Source organism: Colossoma macropomum, unplaced genomic scaffold, assembly GCF_904425465.1.
Source record: "Colossoma macropomum unplaced genomic scaffold, Colossoma_macropomum, whole genome shotgun sequence".
Taxonomy (NCBI): domain Eukaryota; kingdom Metazoa; phylum Chordata; class Actinopteri; order Characiformes; family Serrasalmidae; genus Colossoma; species Colossoma macropomum.
The window spans coordinates 30882547-30906528 of record NW_023494801.1 but is presented as its reverse complement, the minus strand read 5'-3'; the positions used below and the strand labels follow the sequence as shown (position 1 = coordinate 30906528).

Here is a 23982-nt window from a genome sequence, read left to right as displayed (position 1 = left end):
AAGAAACGTGTGATGACGTCACCAACTAATCGGCTAATAAATTAGTTGCCAACTAATTTTGTCGTCGACTAAGCCGATTAATCGTTGCACTCCTAATATGTATTGTTTGAAGCATAATATTTTATGACATGACTTAAGAATATATAGCTCATATTTACAGTTTTTTTATTTAAAATGTTAAATTAAATTATCTTCCTTCAAAGAAGATCTGCTTATTTATATTTGATGAATGACTTCAAAAGCAGTATGTTTAAGACATTATAAACTCTGTTTAGAACAATGACTTCATGTTGAACACTAATAGGGCACTGATTATTTATACTTCAGTGTACTTTGGTAGTGTTCAGTGGTCGCTATACCTGAAATAGCTGCTTTGTTTTTTGTTGTATGTTTTTTGTGTGTCTGTGTAGCAATGCATCTGATGTCCGCTGTAGTAGAGGTGGCTGCAGTGGTGTATGGACAGATAGAGGTGACGCAGAGACGTTTTCAGCTGGAGAAAAGCAAGAGTGCTCAACAAAGGGCCCCAGAGAGGCTGGAGGAGCTGCAGAATTCATGCAATGAGGTTATATAATAAAATAGTAAGGCAGTGTACAAAAGAGTGGTCACTCTTTTGATCGAATAAAATGAAACGAAACCTTTGTTAAATAAAAATGTAACAGGAGCTTTGTAAATTGGATTAAGTTTTTACTGTGATATATTATGAGGCACCAATGCCATAAATATTTGGTGTGTGATTATTTATTTATTTATTTATTTTTTCCCCCTTGATCTGCTGTGGTCATCAGGCACATGTAGGCATAATATCAGCTCCTTTTCACATTTTACTGTAGGAAGCTATGATAAAACACAAGCTGTTAAATAATATTATTTTTCGTATGTTCTGTGTGCAGCTTCTGGAGCATCAGGAAGAGCTGCGTTCTCTGACAAATGCAATCTTTAAGGGAGTGTTTGTGCATCGCTATAGAGACAAAGTTCCAGAGATTCGTGCCATCTGTATGGCAGAGATGAGAGAGTGGCTGAAAGAATATCCTGCTGCCTTCCTTAATGATGGATACCTCAAGTACCTGGGCTGGATGTTACATGACAAGGTTTTCTTACACACACACACATGCGCGCACACAGTCTTTCTGTCAGATGCACACACTGTTAGTGCGGTCCATTCTGGAGGCAGCTGCCTAACTAGTCACTGCCTTCAAAGGCACCTCTCTCTCTGGGCAGTATTTTAACCGAAAAGGAATCTTAGCAGTCGTTGCATTCGGGACACTCTACAGAACCATCGTATCTCATCGCTGTACACTGTACACGTTTTGTCTGTATACTTGGAGTCACTCGTTTACATGTAAGCCTACGCTTAGCTCCAACTGTGAAGGTGGATTGATTACCTAAGTGTATATGGATGGCTCTCAAATCTGCAGCAGCTTTTTTCCTTGCATTGACACTGTTGTGGTAAGTTACGGTGCACGAAGAACAAGCTGCTTGAAGGAGTCATGTCTGCCATTATATACTGAACTTGGCACCCCAGATAAATACAGATAATCATGACTACTAGTTTGTGAATCATTTCAATTCACTCATCGTCCTCATCCACCATCCAGGCTCTTTATTTCTAACACACAAATGATAAAAACTACACAGTCAACTATGAGTGACTATGAATGTGAAGTGGCCATGCGTTCTTCCTACTCTTATTTGCAATGTAGTACTCCACATGAAAATTCAAATTAAGGTTTTTACTATTGTAATTGGCCATTTGGTACGCTAGTATTGTCAGTTCATTTACATAGAGATTTAGACACCTTGAAAGTAGCTTTATTTAAGTTAAAATGTGTTTACAGAGCTGCATGTTTGTGCTTCATGTGATTATGCAAGAATGGTGTCAAAATCACAGTTAAAATATAATTTACCTTATGTGCATTTGCACTCTCAACTAAGGCATTTGTTGGGTGATGTTTTAGTTATTTTGTTTAGTGATGTTAGGATGTTAGAAGCTGGTAGAATTGTTTAGAGTATTTTACACTTTGGACCTTCTGGTAGAACACTTCCAAGTCCCTTTGTTATGAGGGAGTCTACAAATTATGTCCTCAACTGTTTGCCAGTCTCCACTGCTTCACTCAGCAACATAACAGCCTAAATTAGCGGGTTTGGTTTGGGAAGTGAGTGAGAAGTTTAAGCACGTTGCCGCAGCCACAGAAAAGTGTACGCCGTTAGCGACAGTCATGTTACTTTAGCCATAAAGTGTGTAGATAAGCTTGCCAAAGATTTTGGCAAGGCTGGCAGCCACAGACAAATGTTACCAGAGAAAACAGTGTGTGTTCCACCTGATCTGTTACGAAAAATGTAATTATTTACTTGTAATTGTCCTGACTTAGTGGCTATGTTGGCAGTAACTGCTGTACTGTGTTGGTACTGTCATTTTTCAGCTGAATTCATCTAGGGGCCCCTCTACAATTCACATTTCCATTTTACGTATTACACTTTCATTTGAATTCATTCATTTGCTACAGATATGCTTCCAGACAAGCACCCCCTAATAAGTACACTTCTGTAGGCAGCAAAGCATGCCCACTGCATTTCACTTGGAGTACAAGCTAAGATTAAATGAAGTCAAATGACCAGTCACTATCAAATAGAGAAACAGGATGTGTGCTTCAGTCGCACATGTACGCCCATGAATGTTCTTTTCAAAAATGGTGCCACTAACATTTTATTTTGTGTGCTCGTGTTTTGGTTCCCACAGCAAGCCAGCGTTCGCATGCAGTCTGTGTTGTCCCTGCAGAAGCTGTATGAGGAGCAAGACTTTATTGGACGTCTGGAGCTCTTCACCAGCCGCTTTAAGGTGAATTGGAGTGTGGGAGCCTGTTTTCTTTTTCTGTGTGCTTGTATTTGTTTTAACTCAAGATCTGTATTTTAAAGGAGAGATTGTTGAACATGGTGCTGGACAAAGATTCTGATGTGGCTGAGGAGACTGTCAGACTGTTGCTGCTCATCAAACAGTAAGTATTTGTTGTCATGAATTGTGCACGCATGCTAGTTAAGAAGGGTAATCCTAGCCTATAGCATATACTACATTGGAACTTTGTGCGTTCATGTGTAGGAAAATGGAGGATGTTCTGACTGATGAGGAGTGCAATCGTGTATATCCGCTGGTGTTTGCTGCACACAGAGGACTGGCCTCTGTAGCTGGAGAGTTCCTTTATCATATGTGAGTTTATCTTCAACACCATCATAGATACAATTCAAACCTACAGTCATAATCAACTGTATGTGCATGTATGTGCAGGCTGTGTACAGAGGTGGGACCCTTACCAGGAGTGGAACAAGAAAAACGCAATGTCACTTTCCTCAGCCTGCTTACATCCTTCTTTATTCAAAGCAAGGTAACATTATACACTAGGGGTGTGGGGAAAAAATTGATTCTTAGATGCATCGCGATGTGGACGAAAAAGAAGCGACTTCATCTTCGCAACTGTTAAGTGTTTCACAGTCTCTCTTTGCAGATTTAACGTACCAGGAAACCAACTGCTCTGCTTATAAACGCATCATTTCTAAGTGACCTGCAGTCTGCACGCCGAAACAGGGCTTTCGCGCTATATTGCGCACGTCCCGTTTCGAAGATATTTTAGTGACACAGGGTTACATGATAGTGACGCAATCTGAGAGAGCAAAGTTGAGCGACTTGTGCTGGAGGGACAGAAAGCAGAAATTAAACCTGTTTCATGGTGTTTAGATCTGTAACTTGCTAGCTGACCTGGCACTGGCATATCTAGCAGGCTACAGGTGCCAACAGTGCCACATACCACAGTATAGGTTCGATTCTGACTGATTTGCTGAGCCACTGTGTTCATATTTTTTTCAGTATTTCCTGGTCCTGATCTTGCGTGCACATCAGATGGGGAAAAAAAAAAAACAAAACATGAAGCGAGTCTATATGAAATGGTACTACCATGGGAATCCTTTGGCTCTACTGTGGAAAAGAGGCCATGGTAGAGCCAGTATCAGTTTGGACACTACCAACTGTAACAATGACCGTTGTGCTATGTAGCTAATGCAGATTTTTTTTGTTGAAACATTAACAAAAATTCTGCTACATGTAAAAAGAAAATGTACTAATCAGCTTAAAATTTATATTTGAAACTCTTCTATATATATATATATATATATATATTTGAAACAACCTTTGACTTGCTGGAGTAAATTCTGTAAATGTGATCTCATTGCATGTGTCAGTATCATGAGCATGCTGCATACCTGGTGGACAGCCTTTGGGCTGTGGCAGGCACAGAGCTGAGAGACTGGGAGACGATGACATCACTCTTGCTGCAAGAGAGAGGAGAGGGGCAAGGTGAGTCTTCTTTCAGACTAAAACAGATGTGCTCTCTCTCTTGTTCGCTCTCTTGGTGCCAAATGCTGATGTTTGTTAGGTCCGAACCGTTTCATGGGCTCCTGTGATGTCATTTTGTGTGTGTGTGAGTGTGTGGTTTGTTAGGTCTGGAGGATGATGAAGAGGCTGCTCTGATTGAACTCATGATATGTGCAGTCAGACAGGCGGCAGAAGCCACACCACCTAGGTCACGTGCACTTGGGAAGAAGGTAAAAGAGTGGATATTAGGGGAGAGGATTTTGTATTTGATATATGTGGCTGGTCCATAATGCAGTCGTTACTAATGCCATATACACCCTCATCAAGCGCATCGGAGTCTTAAGTAATGTTGATACCTGTAAGTAAAGGTTCATAAATGAAACTTCTTTTTGGAGTTTTACTCTAAACAGACTCCATGTGCTAAGAGCTAAGTGCTTCTCCTCTAAACAAGAAGAAAGAACCAAATTAAATATCTAAGTACCTTTAAAGGATGGCATGCAAGAAGTTGTCATACTGATTGATCCAAAATACTGTGGGTTTTAGAATTTAGGAATTAAAAGCAGGAAGCTCCAAGTTCAAGAGAGAAGACGCATCACCCACCATTTTATACCCCTGCTGCCACAATTACTTGCCAAGGTAAATTTAATCTTATTGGGGGACAGAAATCAGCCACTGGTTTAAAACTATACTTTAAATCATGTTCAAATGCTGACTTTTACACTTGACTCTCTCTCTCTCTCTCTCTCTCTCTCTCTCTCTCTCTCTCTCTCTCTCTCTCTCTCTCTCTCTCTCTCTCTCTCTCTCTCAGTACTCTGCAGATGTTGAAAAAGTAACCTGTCTGCTGAAAGCACCGCTTTATTTTGACCTTGAAGCCTATGGCAGTACAGGTCGCCTAGAGAAGGTACTTTGTGAATTGGGTTTGAACTTTCTTTTGGATTTTTTTTACATTCTGTTTTGGTTAATAACCTTGGCTAAATAAGTGGTTTAGAATTTTCAAATTGGCCTATTATGAGGGTGTGGTCCCTGTCTGCCTCTTAATCTCCATCAGTATTTAGAGCTGCTGTTGGCTCAGGTGTGTGAGGTCGTCGAAAAACATCACAAGGAGCATGTGCTGGAGGCGTGTGTACAAGTTCTGTATGCATTGTGTTCTGATCAGTACACCTTCTCTGCCCGTGCTGAGATATCTGTCAGCCAGCTGCTGGACACAACGCTTGAGAAATTTACTGCACACTTCTCAGACATATTACAGGTGACTTCCACACTTCACAACTTACTGTGCAAATCTGTATATATTATGTTAAAATTTAAAAAAATATATATATCTACTTTTAAGAATACCTAAGTAGATCAGAAGAGTAGAAAATGATTGTTATAAATTGTATGGATTGAATATACAAGTGGAATGTTTGTTGGTCAGATATGATTTACTGAGACTACAAAGTGAGCCTGCAAGTTTCTGACCAGTAACTCAAGTGGGGTTGCACCAGAAACCTATCAGTGCAACCTTCCGATACTGGCACTATTTTGTCAAAAGGCAGTAGTAGTGGGTGATATGCCATTCAGAATTTTTTCTAAGCTATTAGTTTTTACCGATATGTAACAAATACACCAGATAACATACAAATAGTGTAAAGCATGCTAACCTTAGCACTTTACCTTAATGGCTAAGCCAGGCTTCTGTCAGTAATCCCTCATCTATTGCTGTGTTGTCACTTATACTCTGATTTAATGTTAGTGCATGTTGCTACTGAGGGGGATGTACATTAGAGAGATAAATGAATGGAACCACTGGTCTCTTGGGGTAGTGATAGCCTTTAGTCTTGGTTTATCATAATATATATTATTTTTAGCATAGCAGCCCGCGAGCCAGGCCTGTATGTCCACTAGCCCCACCTGTAGGGCACCTCTTGTCGGTCACATGCATCGTGCAGCAGTAGGGTTTTGCGCCCTTTCACGTCAACAAAGCTGAGATGTCCGAAGCTGTACTGACAGCGTGAATGACTAATATTTACCAAACTCTGGCCAAGTCTGATGCTTGGAGATGTAATCGCGATGTATGGGACACAAATGATGAGAAATTTGGCACAACATTCAGCACTGTTTTTGCCAAGCCAGAGAAACTCCTGCTTTCTTACAGGTGCAGACTTACAGGTATATCTGTATATTGTTTGGGTCTGTTTACATTTATTTTGCATTTACCTCAGTTGTCAAACATGGTTCTTAGTACTCATTGTAAATAGTAATTATATATAGTAGATATTCTTAAGCATCTGAAATGGTGTCATAGTGAAAGCAGATATTGAAAGTTGTTCCTCTGCCTGTAGATTAGGGTGAGCAGCAGCCCCTCAGTACACATTTGGAGCACCTTTGTCCAGTGCACAGTGAAAACTTGGTCAGATGGTGTTCTGGAGGACAGTATCCTTGCAATATTGGTCGTTTTAGGAAAACTGCTCTGTAGTAATTGCCCCACCATACATGTTATGTCCAGCACAGTCTCAAAAACATTTGATGCAGAATACTCAAGGTTAATTGATAGTACCCTCACTGAAATTATTGATAACTCTAAACATTGGTGTGATTGGCTTTAAATCTTGAATGAAGGGGTTTGTAAAAGTAACATCTGACCCTGATCAAACGAACAAGCCTTTAGGAAAGATCATTTGTTCTGGACTGTGGCTGTGTCATTTCTGTTTTATTTTTATTGTTGTTTTTTTTCCTTCTTCTTAGGGTGCAGCGGATGAGGATGATGCGTATAGTGCTGCAACTTCCCTGAAGAGGCTGGCGGTCTTCAGCAGGTTTTTATGTTGAAGCAGCTTCCTATGTTGATTCACTCATGTGTTTTAATGTGTGACCTTGTGCCTAGTATCATTATCAGACTTTAAAATATGTCTTACATTTCTTCAGGTTTAAAGCAATATATGACAAACCATTAGGTAGAGCCAGGAATTTTGCACATTTACACTGCAAATCCGAAAGAAAATGAAAGACTTTGAGAATGAGTTACAAGTTGGTTACAAGGATAATATTTTTTTTCATTTAACAGTGTTCAGTACATCATTATAAGTTAATTACTAACACAGTGAGGCCTTATCATGCTGCAAACAGTGATGCTTTGAGTTTTACAAAGCTTAAAGCATATTAGGTATGAAAATGTTTGGATGCATTTTATGTTTTTGTTAGGCACAACATAGTGTTGTGTTCAGATTCATCACTTCAGCCTATATTGAGCTGTTCAGTGGCACAAATGTCTATTTTGCACTAGGCAGATCATAAGTTGTAGTACAGGTGATGCTGTGACGACATAAAAGGTGCACGTATCAGCAATATTATTGTCTGGTGGGGATAATATCATGGATTGCTAATATCAGCTGATATTACGGGCCAACCAATATATTGATTGGGCACTAGAGTGGATATGTATCACATTCTATACATGTGTAGTTTACAAAGTCTTCAGGTTTTATCTTGAAGTTGAGATTTTGAGTTATCATTTTGACATACAGATCAACAATCTTAAGTGCGATGCGTGCCAGCACACCTAAACAGACACTCCGACACTCCAAGTTTTATTTTACATGATCAATTGCCTTTTAGCTCCATAGCTGTGGATGCATGTGAACCTGGCATATTTCTGGACATTTGGATTGTGTGTGTGTGTGTGTGTGTGTGTGTTTGTCAGAGCCAGAGATATAACTGCACTGAATCTATTTGAACCGTGTTTGTCACTGCTGAAGGCTGGAGTGGAATTTGACAGGGAAATTGACGAAGAGGTAATAAACACACAATAATGCACCCTTCATTTATTTAATTTCCAGTCAGAAAGCCAATTAAGTACAAGTTATTATTCATTTTTCAGCATTAGGGGAAAAAAAGCAGAAAGCAAATCGTTAATAGACAATTCACCGGACTCTTAACAGCTAAATATAACATCAGTTTTTTCAGTATTTTGGGTGCTGCTTTTATTACAGCTTTTGTCCTTGCTTTCAGTTTTTCAAAGAAATCTGCAGGCTGCTTTTTCCACACTTTCAAGGTTCAGTCTTAGAAATTGGTTGCATTTTCTGCTTCTCACAATCCTAGTAATCACAAACACTTAGTGATGCTGAGGTCTGGAATCTGGAGTGGCCACTTCATTGCTCTGAGAACACCAGCATCTTCTGTTTGATTTGCAAATTTTATGCTTTTTATATATTCTCTTGAACTGTTTTTTTTTTAAGACCTAAACGAAGAAGAGGGGGTAGATTATTATTTTTTTCCCTCTCTCACAGACAAAAGCTTTAAGTACTATTTATCTGATGGTGGTAGTGATGATGGCCTACCAGGTCTTGCATGGTTGTTTATAATAATGATGATGATGATGATGATGATGATGATGATGATGATACCTTTATTTGTAGAACACTTTTTCTACCAGTGGCAGCTCGAAGTGCTGTACAGGCAGGTGATAATGTTTTACAGTAATTAACAAGACAATGACAGATGAAGGTAAAGAGAAATACCAAAGAGACATAGTATTTTAATTGAATGCTAAGGTAAAGAAAGTTTCTTAAACATGTGAACTGAGCTTGACTGTCTAATATAAGGTGGTACGTATCTCTTTAAATTAGCATTTAACTAAAACTGAATGTCTCGTGGTGTTTATCTTGTAATTTAATCTTCATTTTCTTCTGATTCTAATTAAGTACTAATGATTTTTTCTATAACTGTTTTATCACCTGTCTGTAAAGCACTTTGAGCTGCCACCGGCATGAAAAGTGCTATATAAATAAAAGTATTATTATTATTATTATTATTATTATTATTATTACTGAGTTCCACAGTTTAGAAGCATACTAACTGAAAGATGCCACTCCATGTTTTCTGTATTTTGCAGAAGGCCAGTATCTGTAGATTTGAGAGCACGTCTTAAATCTAGACAGACATTTTGTGAGGCGGAATTTTAAAATCTAGCCTGAAAGATACACATAGCCAGTGCAGTTCTTTCAAAATGGGAGTGATATGATCTCTTTTTTGTTTTTTGTTAGGATTTGTGCTGCTGCATTTTGCTTGAGTAGAGGATGTATGTGTTTTGTTGTTTTTTAGGAAGTGCGGTATGAAGAGCATTACCGCAATCAATTCTGCTTGTAACAAATACATTAAAAAGTTTCTCTGCATTACTCTGAGATGGAAAAGGCAGAACTTTCGCAATATTTCTCAAATGATAAAAAGCTACTTTCACGAGTGCGTTTACATGCAGGTTAAAACAGCTCAGAATTCAAGATTACACCCAGGTTTTGTACTTCAGGGTTGGTTTGCGAAGGTAAAGAACAGAGCTGCTCATAAAGCAATTTTCTCTGAGTTTTAATACCAAGTAGTTCTTGTTTTTTGTTATTAAGTTGTAAGAAATTATGTGACATCCACTGAGAAACATCTGACACAGAACTGGTAAGCCTGTCTACAGACTCTTGATCATTAGAAGGAATCATAAAGTATAATTACATGTCATCAGTATAGCTATGAAAATGTATAGAATTCACATAGAGGTAACGTACAAAGACCAGTGAAACCAAGAATTGTCTGTGGTTTGAATATGATTTAAACCATTCTAAAACTGAGAGGCCTACCTAGGCAGTTTATTAGAATCTTGTGATCAGTGGTATCAAAAGTTGCACCAATAAGATCCAGTAAGACCAAAATAGATTTTTGATTTTGTTTTGTTTTGTTTTTTTTTTGTTGTTTTTTGCATCAGTGCTAAGTCTGAGGTCATTCACAACACAAATCAGTGCTGTCTTAGTGCTATGGTTAGAATAAAAACCTAATTGAAACTTCTCTTGTAACTTGTTTAATGTTAGATATGCATTCAATTATTTGAAGGTAACTTTTTCTAAGACTTCACTTAAAAAAGGAAGATTCGACATTGGTCTAAAATTATTTAGTATGGAAAGATCCACGCTATTCTTTTTCAGTTGGGGCTTCACCAGGGCAGTTTCAAAGGCATCTGGAAAAGCACCTGTTGACAGAACAGTTAACAATAGTTAAGACATCATTTTCAACACAATCAAAAACCATCTTTAGGAATGAAGTAGGAGCAGGTTCAAAATCACAGCAGGATTTCACAGAAGTTCCAATTTTTTAGTAACTCCAGTTTTGGAAACTCAAGTTTTTTTTTTTTTGTTGTGGTTTGTTTTTTTTGTTTTTTTGTTTTTACATATGTTCCTTTGATTTTCTATATATGTAAATATTTATGATCTAAGAAATATGTATTCATTATTGTCATGAGTATATTTGTTTAAGTTGTTAAGACTCTGTGTGAACGTTTCATAGTTAATGGTCCCAGCACTGAAGTGCGCTGCTTTCCATCTGCTCTGGGGAAAAGTGAAAATTTCACATGTAGCTGCTCAAACAGACAAGGTAGGTCACTGGTGTACTCTGTCTTTACAGTTCTGTAATAGAAGTACATAGATCTCAAAAGTTGTTCTTAAAATTTCTTTTAAGAGCTCTTTTAACCTGAACGAATGGTTTTTATTTTACCTAGGGATGCATTCATGAATTAGCTAGCTATGCTATATTAGTTACCTTGGGCCATTATTCCTTCATTGCATTTCTTTATTAGTACAGCAGTGAAACTTTAGCTTACGTCACACATTATCAGCGGGTATCGGATGTTGGGAACAGTAAATTTTTAACAGTACAAGTAAATGAGGACAGTATCTCTAATTTCACCCACAAAATCATGGCTATAGACCCCATGCAAATTTAGATTAGTTATAAGGAAAGTTGGTGTTGAAAATATTTCTCTGAAAGTTCTACCAAGATAGCAATAGTTTACTTACAAAAAATTATATTTTACACACCGCTAAGCAGCTGTTATAACAAATTATTTCTAATTGAGTGGTCTAAGCGTTTCGTTTTCCTTATAACTTCATGACAGAACCTTTAATGACAAATGGAAACTGAGAAAAATAAGTTCACATTGAATGTTGCTCACAAAAACTGTTTATTATATATAACTTTAATAAACAGTTTTTATGGACCTGAAGCTAGTGTTCGCCATTAATACTTCAGTATTCCCATTTGAGTAACGTTTCCAAGCAACACTTCTAATTTTCCAAATTGTGAGTAATCAAATTAATCAGATTGTCTGTTTTCAGTGCTTTTGCCATCACTGGTTTTGCTGCGTCATAACGTGTTGTGTGCACATTATGCTGTTTCTGTCCACTGGGTGTCACTAGTGCATTTAACAGCTGAGGCTACACTAAAATAAATACATCATGATAATTTTCTGAAGGAAAAGGGAGGAGAATTTATGTGTACTTTACTTGTAATGTGAAAAGAGTCAGTTTCTCAGATTCTGCTCACCTGAAGAAAATGCAGTAAATGTGTTCTGTCAAGTAATTATGTTTGTTTCTCTCTCTAAGGCTGAGTTAAAGAAGCTACAGAAAATGGTTCGCTCCTTCTGTCTTGTTTGTCAGAGTTGCCTCCCTCTGGATCAGAGTCACATCAGAGACCAAGTGAGTAATTTTCTTTCCCATTTCCTTTATTTTCACATTACCATTGTTTACAGAACTATATGAAGTGGCGAACTGTACACAATGGCTTAAGCACAGAGGATCAGGATTGTCAGCCCTTACATATATCAGACCACTGATGCAGATTTGTAAATCAGACAGAAGCTCTAAAGCCAGGTAACCCACAGTGACAGTGCTCCCTGTAAAATTTGGTAAATTTTGTGCAATATTAAGACCACTCAGTTTACATCAAGAGTTAAAAATTCTGACAAACTACATGTAGATATTGAAACGTTATTTGTAGAGCTTCCTTTGTACTTTGTACTTGTATATTGTGTGTCAAGATGAGCATTAACCTAATTTTAAAACAGTTATGGACTGAGGTTCCCTAGGGCTTTAGCCTTTGATTCATTGCCTTTCATCGACATTGCAACATTCAAAAATTACATTAATTATTTTCTTCATATTGTGTTCACAGCTTCAGTGTTCACACACCTGGGTAGAATGATGTGTCTAGAGTTCCATGCACATTTATTGGCTTGAGAATATAGCTTTGCTGATGAGTGCCTGAATGATTGCTGTAGTTTGACCTGCTCAGCTAAGCTTTAAATAACAGCCTACAGCCTCTAACTACCATGTACTTCAGGATTGGTTGGATGAAATGAGCCACAGAAACTCAACACAAAGTGTCTGTGTTACTAAGTCACACTGACTACTTTTTCACAAAGACCCAAGAAACATTTCAGTACCTAATGCATACTTGAAGTTCAGAATCTTATATTTTAATTACCTTACTTTTTTCTTTTCATTTCATGCCCGTTCTTGATCTCACAGGCATTTGAGTGTTTGTGTGATGTGTTGGTGGTGTTCGGGCAGCAGACTGAGAGAGCAGAGCCTCAGAGTGCGAGTTTTTCTCCAGATGAGACACTGAAAGCTGAGATGGCATCCTTCCTGCTGGACTACATATTTACAGACCCTGATGATAATGCAGAAGGTATGTGTTTAGAAATGAAAACAAATGTGATTATACTTGCAGTGTGTTTTGTAGGGGTGGGGAAATTTTATTCACCAATTTACAAAATGTCATAATCGAATTTTTATAAAGACTTTCTCGTACTGTAAGAAAAATTAATTCACGCAGACCCAGAGACATGTTAAATTAGGAATATTTGGTGCTGTCCAGCTTGGAGGAGGTAAAAAGGGTAGAATCTCACTAATGATTGCACGTTTGTAGTCAAAAATTGGTCACAAAATTGGTTTAGTATATGAAGTAAAGACCATAATAAATATACCTTATGTAAGAACTTTAGGTGCGTAATTGTACTGAATAAGAACTAAAGTGCTATGTGGCACCTGAGGAACATTCTCAGCATTTTCTGTACAGCTTAAGTGTGCAGATGAGTTGTAAAATTATGAAACTATAAATATTTCATGAATGTCATCGTTTCAGCTGTAGGCGATCATGTGATATTCTGTAGCGGAATTCCAGAGCAACTCCACTATAATGATGGAAAATACCTTTTGAGTAGAGGATACCTTTACATTTTTTTATTTTTTTTTTTTATTTTTTTTATTTATTTTTTTTAACATGCAAATACTTGGACATGGCTTTGGGACTCACTCATTTACTTTAGTAAAGTACATGTATCAGTCTGTTTCTCCAGCAGGGGCCACTATTAGCACGCTTTTGTATGCATCATCTAAACAAGAGGTGAAATGATTTTCAAAAAATGTTAATCAGTATTATAGTATTTAATATGGAATTTTTTATGATAGATTTTAAGGAAATCAATTCATGTTATAAAAATAGAATGGAAAGTAGGTGAAGCTGTAATTAACCTTGTTAATGACTAATGCAGCAATAAATCATAGTGTAGGATATAGAAATCGGAAGTAGAGATGCATCAAGAATCATTTTATGAACACAGTTTGGTACGCTGAAATAAAATCATTATAAGTTGCCTAGATATTCCTTGATATTCCCACCCCTAATGTTATTTTTTTAATGCTTTTAGTTATCGCAGACTGCTGTATCTGTTTCTGATTGTGGTAACACATTTCTAATGCTCCGGTGCCTTCATTCTAACTCTTGCCTGTGATCTGCTGCAGAAGAGGATGAGGAGGAGATAATGAAGTTAGGTACTCTTAGGCGTAGACGGAACCAACTGGCAGGATACTGCAAACTCATTATATTTGGTGTGTTCAACTTCAGGGCAGCTACTGACATCTTCAAATACTACAGCAAGGTGTGTTAGCACACACAAAGTTACAGTTAAGAAAAAAAAAACATCTGAATTGTTTTTTTCTTTTTTTGCTCCTGTATACAGAGCTGTGGAAAAGTATTTCTTCTGTTTTCACTAAGTTGTCACATTTAAATGTTTCAGATCATCCAAATAATTTTAATATAAGATAAAGACAACATGAGTAAACACAAATTAATAAACCTCTGTCACCCATGTAAAAAAGTAATTGCCCCACTGAAACTAATAACTGGTTGTGCCACCCTTGGCAATAGCAACTGCAATCAAACATCAGATCGCTGTAGAGGAATTTTGGCCCAATCTTCTTTGGAGAATTGTTTTAATTCAGCTACATTGGAGGGATTTCCAACTGCCCATGTAAGGTCTTGCCGCAGCATCTCAATAGGATTCAAGTCAGGACTTTGACTCGGCCACTCCAAGACCTTAATTTTTGTATCTTGAGCCATTCAGAGGTGGACTTGTTTGTGTGCTTCGGATCATTGTCCTGCTGCATAACCCAACTGCATTTGAGCATGAAATGTCATGAAATGACGGGCGGACATTCTCCTTCAGGATTTTTTTGATAGAAAGCAGAATTCATTCAGAATGCGGTATTAGCTTTACACCAGGTGTAACAGGACCCATGTCTTCCAAGTTTACTCTTTCACTCATCACTCCACAGAATATCAGCCCAAAAGTATTGGCCATCATCTAGATGTGCAAGATGGGATTTTGTGTTCTTTTTGGTCAGCAGTGGTTTGCACCTTGCACCTTTTCCCATGGATGCCATTTTTACCCAGTGTCTTTCTTATTATGGACATGAACGTTGTACATTGAAGGCCTGCAGTGCGTTAAATATTCATCTGGGTTCTTTTGTGACCTCATGAATGAGTCGTCGATGTGCGACCATTTTGGTTGGTCGGCCACTCCTGGGAAGGTTTACCACTGTTCCAAGTTTTCTCCGTTTGTGAATAGTGGATCTCACTGTGGTTTGCTGGAGTCCCAGAGCCTTAGCAATGGCTTTGTAACCTTTTCCAGACTGGTAGATTTCAATGTTTCGCATCTGTATTTGAATCTCTTCAGAACATGATATCATGTGCTGCTTATTGAGAGCTTCTAGCCTGCTCCACGTTGCCAGACAGGTTCTGTTTAAGTGATTTTAGGTTCAACAGGTCTGGCAGTAATCATGTCTCGGTGTGGTTAGTGAAATTGAACCCAATAGTCAGTTAAATTTGGTTAACTAGTTGATTTAGTAGCAAAGGGGTAATTATTTTTTCACGTAGGGCCAGGTAGGGCTGAACAGCATTCTTCCTTCAGTAAATTAAATTATTATTTAAAAACAGCATTTTGTGTTTACTTTTGGTTATTTTTTTCTAATATTAAAAGGAGTTTGATGATCTCAAATATTCAAATGTGATATATCCAAAAAACAAGAAATTGGGAAGGGGACAAATACTTTTTCACAGCACTATCTTTTTTGGGAACAACTGCACTGTTATTTCTAGAAAAAGATAGGGATGTCCTAATAGCAGTCTGTAAACTGTGACAAATTTACATGATACTTTCAAGCCATGGCATTCCAAGTGATGAGAGAGAAAGAGAGAGACCATAATGTCCTTTAGTCTAGGCAAGAATGACACCATAGGCCATGTGAAGGTTATGAAAGTGTTGTATTTTTTTGTATAGTTCTACAGAGATTATGGTGACATAATAAAGGAAACACTGAGCAAATCCAAGATCATGAGTGCGGTGGAGAGTGCCAGGACCGTCTGCCTCAGCCTTCAACAGGTGTGTGTTTGTCTTGACAATGAGGTACAGGTAAGGTCCTGCAGAGTGATGTAGAGCAGCACAGGGGCATCTGGAGATTTTTTTTGTGGCTGCAGAGTGAGCTAGAGGCATAGAGACTTCAGCACGGCACTGCACCGATCCCGCTGTGCACATTTAAACAATATGCACAGTATGTGTTTTTAGGGGAATTATACTTGTTTTTTTGACCACTAATTTACTATTACTACTCTGTCTGCCTGCAGTGTTGGGTTATTTTGATATTTTTTTTTATTTTGTTTTTTTTTTTTCAGAATTATAAGATCGTTATATACTTTGGATTGTGGGTTATGGATTACGTTAACAATAGTCTTTGTTGAAGTGGTGTGTGTGTGTGTGTGTGTGTGTGTGTGTGTGTGTGTGTGTGCGCGTAGTTGTTTTCTTCATTAAGAGACGAGGAGCAGAATGAAGAGATGAAAGAAATTAAAGATCTGGCCAAGAGACTTGCCATGAGCTTTGGTATCAACCTACAGCACATCCGCAAACCTCTCTTGGCTTTGCACCAGTAAGTCTCACCAATGGGCTGTACAGGTCTTAGGCTACCTATGAAAATTGTACGTGAAGGTTTTTATTTTAAAAGTGTTTTAGATAAATAGACAGAATGATAGAAATCTGATTGATTCTGAAAGAAATTTCTGGATTCCAACTGCGACAAAAAAGACTGCGAAAATCAGACCACCCTTTTTGTTTTTTTTTTTTGCGGTCAGAATGGCAACTTAGTCAACATTATTCATTTTTCAGCATCTGGAAAAAACAGAAGTCTTAACAGCTGATATTGAATTTTTCATTGTTTAATTTTTCCGCTTTTTGCTTATTTTAGAAACATATATAAATTTTGAGGGGATATTTTCCCACACATCCAAGGTTCAACTTGGCATTTGCTTTTGGTAATGTCTCTTCTGTGAGCACTGTCCAATGTAGTCTGCAAAATTACTGATAATTCCTGTGTGTACTACAGGCTCAGCGACAGTGTTGCAGTTGCTGGAAATAATTTTTGTTTTCATATTGCTGAAACACGCCATTCAAAAGATACATTTGCCACAGAATCAGTCACAGCAACATAGTCAGCATCTGGGCATTAGCTGGTGCATCGGATAATTCAAAGGCTCAATCTAGGAAGATGTGTTCAAAGCGTTGAAACAATTGTGGCATTAATCATTTATTATGGGTTAACTTTGACAGTACTGTTTGATTTTTGAAACATCCATTACATTTGTTGCATGTATTTTTAAAGAATCTGTCTTAATGTTTAAAATATTTTATATGTTTGTGTGTGCAGGGATGGAATTCAGTTTGCTCTGCGGGGTGCCGATGAAGGTGACCATTCTAATCTGAGATTTCTGGAGATCCTCAGTGAATTTAGCTTCAAACTTGTACAGCAGGACCGCACCCAGCTGTATGTTTGAGACATGAACACACATACTTAGTTTCTTATGTCGTTGCTGCCTGTTGCCTTACACAGACTTGAACACTATTCGGTTTTACATAGATAAACACAGTAACCCCCCCCCCCACCTCTTTCTCTAGGCTGAGTTACCTACAGCATATGTGTGGCAACATAAGCAGCAGTTGTGTGCATATGTACAAGCGTTCCCTGCGTTTGGGATCCAGAGAGATGGCAACTCTCTCCCCTTATGTCTCGCCTGCCAAGAAACGGCGCCGTATGGAAGGTTAGTACACAGACAGACACTCACAAGTACATGCGCGCACAGTCTGTAGTCTTTGGACAGGGTGGGATTTTTAAAATGATTTAAGTTGCATGTTGAAGTAGTAGTGAATGAATGCACATTATGGTTGTGTTCAATTTACCAGGCTGAAGTGGCACAAATCTGGAATATCAGATCAGTCAAATTTTTGAGAGCTGTTTGGACAATACAGATCTGATCTTTACAAATCAGATCTGAGCCACTTTAATTTGTGGCCCTAGACCAAATACATATCTAATTTGTGGTCGTGCAATCTTAATGAGAACCATCATTCAGGGTTAATGTGGCAGCTGTATAGCACCTAAATTGGAGTTGGTGCCAGTAGACACTGCAAAAGTAAAGCATCTGACCTTTTTTCACCTTTATCTCCCTCTAATAATGAACATCTCAGTGCTGTTGAGGGCTTGTAATGTGAACATAGCCTAAATGTTCAGAAGTCTGGATTGCGAACTTCACTCCAACTCATCCGAAAGGTATTGAATGGCGCTCCATCACACCAGAGAACACTGTTCCACTAATCCACAGTCCAGTGCTGGGGAGCTTTAAAACCCTTCTAACTGATGCTTGGCATTGCTGTGGTGACCGTAGGCTCATGTGTGGCTGCTCCAGAGCATCCCATTCTATTTGCAGTGCTTTTATATTGAGATTATATAGCTGGGTGTGTACAGTTGAACGCATGTGTCAGCAATGGATACGCTGAATTCATAAATTAGAAGGGATTCTATGCCACAAAGTGAATGTAGTTTTCTTGATGATATTCTTGCAGAGGTTGCCAATATGTTAATGTAGATATTCCCAACCCTGGTCCTGGAGTACCCCTTGCCCTAAATGTTTGTGTTTCTCCTGTTCCCAACTCACCTCATCCAACTAATTAGCTCATTAAGTCCTTCATGACCTGGAGTGGGTCTGTTGGGAGCGGAGAAGACATTAAAATGTAGGGTACTCCAGGACGAGCATTGGAAATCTGTGCATTAATGTAAACTCATTAGCCATTGTCAGTTGTTTATGTGGTATAGAAAGGGTTCTTGGTACATATTTTGTAGTATAGTATTTAGGGTTGTTAAATGATAAAAATAATTGTGATTAATCACAGTTGTGATTTAACCATGATCAATTGGATTTATATTGCTCAAATTTGACTGTAAACAGATTTTTTCTATTTAAAAAAGCAGTGCATTTGTTATAGCTATATGAGTGGACAAAATAAAACAATTATAAAACACAATGTGTTGCCCGTCAGTTTTTAACTGGGTGTTTGGTGTATTAATCTAATTATAATTATCTTATAATAATCTAATAAGATCTTAACAGCAGTTAGGCACAGCCAAAGACAGCACAACAATTTAAAGTTGTGAGAACCTTAAAGTTGTTAAATACATAAAAGACAATATAACTCCTTGTTGTAGAAGCCTAATAGCCTAATCACAGTAATAGGGTACAGTGACAGTTGCTTTTTATTTGAGAGGCTCCTCAGCCTGTTTATTGAGGTTAGGGACAGTCTCTCCTTTTTTCTATGCCCACTGAAATTCCAATCAAAAAATGTGTGCTGATGACGTTGATGAAGCACAGCAGCTATATTAAAACAGCATGTTGTCATCTCAATGTTTGACATCTTCAATGTGTGGTTAGGGTCAGCCAGCAGTTTGGGTGCTCCTGCCCTCACTTCCACTGTTCAGTCCAACAGAGCTGCGGACATGCAGCGGGCCCCTCACTCTCCAGGCTCTTTCAGTGAGATCAGCTCAGGGCAGCTATCAGGGGACGATTTCATGGAAAGGTATGCAAACACACAAACGCATCATTGGTGGCTCTCAGTCCAATTAATTGATGCGCACCAGCATGTTAAACCTTCAAGATTCAAGAGTTTTATTGTCATATGCACAGCAGTAACAAGCAGTTACACTGTACAATGAAATTACTTTGCTGTTCCTCCATTCACCAATATAGTAATATATATATATATATATATATATATATATATATATATATATATATATATATATATATATAATATAAAGAATATAAAAGAATATATTAAATACACTGAATAAGTATAAATAAAAACAAAAAAGTGAAAAAGCATAATTATACGTGCAAAGCTGAAAGAAAAGTTAAAGTTACATCTGCGTATGTGCAAGTGTGTAAAGCAGCGGTCCATAAAGTGCATGTTGCAAGTAACAGATGTAAACAGTAGTGTTCTGTGCAAGTAATAGATGTAAACAGAATTATTCTGACAGCAGCAGTACAGTGTATGTAAGGTGCAGTTATTGAGTGCAAAGTGAGCCAAAAAAGTTAAACCAGCTCAGAGTGGGAGGGGGGAAGAGGTAGTGAGTGATGTGTTCACAAGCCTGATGGCCTGTGAATAGAAACTGTTCGTCAGTCTTTTAGTCCTGGACTTCACACTCCTGTAGGGTCTGCCTGAAGGTAGGAGTGTGAAGAGTCTGTGCTGGGGGTGTGTACCGTCCCTGATTATGTTGTGGGCCCTCCTGATGACCCTGGTGTGGTAAATGTCCTGTAGTGAGGGGAAGGCTGCTCCTGAGATGGACTGTGCAGTTTTGATCACATGCTGGAGAGCCTTTCTGTCCTGAGCAGTGCAGTTTCCATACCAGACTGTGATGGAGCTGGTAAGAACACTCTCGATCGTACTCCTGTAGAAGGTGCTGAGAATTTTGGCTGGCATGCCAAATTTCCTTAGTTTTCTCAGAAAGTACAGTTGCTGCTGGGACTTCCTGATGATGAGGTGTGTGTTTTGAGACCAGGTGAGAACCTCACTGATGTGAACTCCAAGGAATTTGAAGGTTTTCACCCTCTCCACCTCTGTCTCACCTATATACAGGGGTGTGTGCAGCTCCCGCTTCCTCCTTGGATCAACAATCATTTCCTTGGTCTTGTCTGCATTCAAGGAAAGATTGTTGTCATGACACCAGGCCACCAGCTCAGCCACCTCCTTCCTGTACGCTGTCTCTTCCCCACCAGTGATCAGTCCAATGACAGTAGTATCATCAGCAAACTTGATGATGCTGGTGTTGTTCTGGGAGGCCACGCAGTCATACGTGAAGAGGGTGTACAGAAGGGGACTCAGCACACAGCCCTGGGGGACCCCTGTGCTCACTGTTCTTGTGCTGGATGTGCGGCTGCCGACTTACTGGGGTCTGTCTGTTAGAGAGTTCAACACCCAGTTGCAGAGGGTGGGTGGCACAAGTGTGTGAGGGCTGTGTGAAGGGCACTGTTGACTGCGTCGTCTGTGGACCAGTTCCGACGGTATGCAAACTGGAGAGGACCTATAGTGTTCAGAATGGTCTCCTGGATATGAGTCATGATAGTCATTTAGGCAGGTCACAACGCTTGAAGCAGGATGGCACAAAAGTTTGCGTGAGTGACAGATTGAATATGTCCACAAACACGTCAGCCAGTTCTGATGAGCAAACCCTGAGTGCACACCCGGGGATGTTGTCTGGGCCGTGGGTTTATTCTCTTCAAGTTCCTGCGCACATCCACTGTCACAGTGAGCGATGTGTCTCCTTGGCCGTAACATCTCTGTCGGCCAGGGTTGAGGGCCTCGATGCGAGTATAGAACTCATTCAACTCATCAGCTAGTGTAGAGTGGCTGGTTGTGACCCCCCTTATTTATTAATAAAAACTTGTACAGTCTTCTATTATTCCAGTACTATCCCAGTACTACCTAATGAATGTTTATACTTCGGTAAACCTTTCTGGGTAAAATATTTTGCTGTTTGAGTACTTTTAAGAGTGGTTTTAAATGTGTTCGTAGGCCTGTGCAGAGGAAGACATTGAAACGCAGGAGAGAGCAGCACAGTCCATCTGAACACAGTGACATACAGTCACAACTCAACATGTGAGTTTCTGTAGCTGATAGATAATTGTGTACAGTTAATGGTTTAGACTGTTTTAGAATGTTTGGTTTTTTTTTTTAATAAGTTAAAGTTTTGAGTATTGTGAGTCACTGATGTAAATGTCATAGAACAAAATATTGGCAGCAATAAGATGCACAAAAACTAATCGTATTTGCCTTAGTGTCTTTTCTTTCTTTCTGTGTATTTGATGTGTTTAATTTCATTGAATCCATGTCCTGTGTCACTCTAAATGTGTGTCTGGCTTCAGAACATTCTGTAGCTGCAAAACGCAACCTTCCCCTGTGAAACATTAGCATGAAATGAAGAGTTTACATTTTAGTTACAACGTAACAATAATAGTAGTAGGTTTTGTCCATTTTTAATTATTATTATTGTTGTTAATAGCATAATAATGATAAAAGCCCACCGTGTGTGAGTGTGTTCAGGCTTTCCCTGATTGAAGAGGACTTTGAGGAGGAAGAGGAGCCAGTTATGGAGGGTTATGATGATGAAGACTCAGACTTTGAAGTGGCTGTATCTCTGGTGAGGCAGAAAATGAGTAACGTTCAGTCTAGGTATATGAGAGCCGTATCTGAGAGCTGTAACTTTGCTTTAGAAGCCCATCTGATCGTGTATGTACATGACATATATTCTGATGTTGATGCCTCCCAAAACCAGAATAGGCTTGAAAACAATTAAAGGGTGCTTGGATATTCCTGGGAACCAAAGTAAATTATTCTGCCATATCCATCTAACCTAAGCAGACTCTAGGTTAGCCAGTCAGAGTTTAGGTCCTTTCAGACCTGAATGTCAGTTGAAAGTCATGTCAACCAAGACATGTACTCTGCACTTACAGCCCGTTTTTAATATCGATTTGATTGCTGCCGACTAAACCTTACGATCAGTCCGAATATATTGTCCATTGTTTGACCTCCAGTGTGAGAAGGAAAGCTATGCCCTAGTAATTACCCAAACGAGCTCTTATTGAGTTCTTAAAGTCGCAGACCACGCACAAAAATAATCGCAACCACTGCCCCTGCACAGATGAACACACACATGCTAACAGAACGGGTGCAAAAAAGTCACCATTTTCAGTACCAAAGTCTGTATATGCCAACTATTCCCTGTATGAATGAATGAAATTGCGAGATATAAACATTCATACAGTACCTTTTTTTGTTTGGCTTTGTAAAATAGGCTGTATTGTGTTAACCATTTTGGGGGTCGACCAATATGTCTTTTTCAGGGCCGATTACCAATTATTAGTTTATCAAGGATGTCGACAGCTGATATTTGGGGCTGATATTCATGTACCGTAAGTTTGATATTTTGGTGTGAAAATTTACAAGAATGTGACCCTTGTTCTCAAATTGTATTAAATGAACATTAAAACATTACAAGAAATAAAGTGATTTGAGCTTTAGACAGTATAGGCTGCAAAATAGTAGCTTAGATGTTTATCTTTAAGATAATAAACAGATAAAATAACTTAAATTGCTCTCAGTGATGTTTATTAGTCAGACATGCTTGACAGAGAAATGGAGCTCAATTTACTCAACATGGAGCGGGACACAGAGACAGACTACAGAAGTGCTGGTTGGTTGTACTCGATGATTCATCCACATTTCAAGCAATCCAGTAACGCTGTAGGCGCTTTTATCGGCAAGGAAGCAGCGTCATATGCCGATTCGATAATAGGAAAAATACTGAATATCGGCTTGAATTATCGGTCGGGCCAATTATTGGTCGACCCCTACTGTCCATGGGCCTCAGCGCCTGGTTTTAGTTGCAGTGCATAGTGAGTGCATGTACATGCACTTAATCCAATAACTGCAGACAGTCAGAATTTGTCAGTAATTATTAGCAGTAGTGCAGCTTTAAGAGTGAGAAATACAACTGGCAATTTATGTCACATAAGCATTCAGACGGTGTAGTTGATCATCTTCATTGTTTTTCATCTGTTCATGTCCTGTAGCCATCCACACGCCACTCCACCAGCTTTCTGGAAGATCTTTTTGAATGAGCCCTGAGGATTCTGCAGAAATGATCTCAACATGCTGAAAATTATTTGAATGCTGTAATTTTGTTTTTCTTGTTAAAATATATGGTAGTTCATGAATGTTTAATTTCAGCAAATTGTTCCTCCAAGCTGTCCATCCAGATCTGTTTTAGGGTTATTAAGAGTTAAAGCTAAACTATGAGTATTTCCCAGTTCTGAAAATACAAATTTAAGAACACAAGCTGCCTAAAGCATAAGCAGAATATTTGTTTTGTAACAAGATTACGGTTTGGTTTGTTTTCTGCTTTAACGCACCTGATTTGAAATAAATTGGCCTATAAATCACAAGTTAAATAAGTTGTGTTGATGAGAATAATTTACTGTTTCATATTATGAACAAAACAAGATTAAGTTCAGTGCTCCCTCTGGCAATAAAACGTTTAGCAACAGACATTTTCATTTTGTCTGTTCTTTTTTGTGTCATGTGTCTATGCTTTGTACACACTCAATATTCCATT

General features: G+C 38.6%; 1 protein-coding gene across 1 annotated transcript in view; it reads left to right on the top strand.

Moving 5' to 3' along the window:
* LOC118821615 (cohesin subunit SA-3) overlaps positions 1 to 23768 on the top strand; it is a 34867-nt gene extending 11099 nt beyond the window's left edge. Inside the window, exons 8-32 of the mRNA XM_036590315.1 lie at positions 411 to 562; positions 891 to 1088; positions 2738 to 2836; positions 2914 to 2993; positions 3095 to 3202; positions 3281 to 3377; positions 4228 to 4342; positions 4487 to 4590; positions 4904 to 4996; positions 5169 to 5261; positions 5409 to 5609; positions 7088 to 7155; positions 8040 to 8130; positions 10661 to 10747; positions 11755 to 11847; positions 12679 to 12838; positions 13954 to 14090; positions 15771 to 15872; positions 16283 to 16413; positions 17188 to 17304; positions 17436 to 17578; positions 19244 to 19388; positions 21384 to 21467; positions 21912 to 22008; positions 23441 to 23768. Of these exons, the coding sequence (XP_036446208.1) occupies positions 411 to 562; positions 891 to 1088; positions 2738 to 2836; positions 2914 to 2993; positions 3095 to 3202; positions 3281 to 3377; positions 4228 to 4342; positions 4487 to 4590; positions 4904 to 4996; positions 5169 to 5261; positions 5409 to 5609; positions 7088 to 7155; positions 8040 to 8130; positions 10661 to 10747; positions 11755 to 11847; positions 12679 to 12838; positions 13954 to 14090; positions 15771 to 15872; positions 16283 to 16413; positions 17188 to 17304; positions 17436 to 17578; positions 19244 to 19388; positions 21384 to 21467; positions 21912 to 22008; positions 23441 to 23488 (2843 nt within the window). The 3' untranslated portion in view covers positions 23489 to 23768. The remainder of the gene's footprint in view (positions 1 to 410; positions 563 to 890; positions 1089 to 2737; positions 2837 to 2913; positions 2994 to 3094; positions 3203 to 3280; positions 3378 to 4227; positions 4343 to 4486; positions 4591 to 4903; positions 4997 to 5168; positions 5262 to 5408; positions 5610 to 7087; positions 7156 to 8039; positions 8131 to 10660; positions 10748 to 11754; positions 11848 to 12678; positions 12839 to 13953; positions 14091 to 15770; positions 15873 to 16282; positions 16414 to 17187; positions 17305 to 17435; positions 17579 to 19243; positions 19389 to 21383; positions 21468 to 21911; positions 22009 to 23440) is intronic.
* The last annotated feature ends 214 nt before the right edge of the window (positions 23769 to 23982 follow it).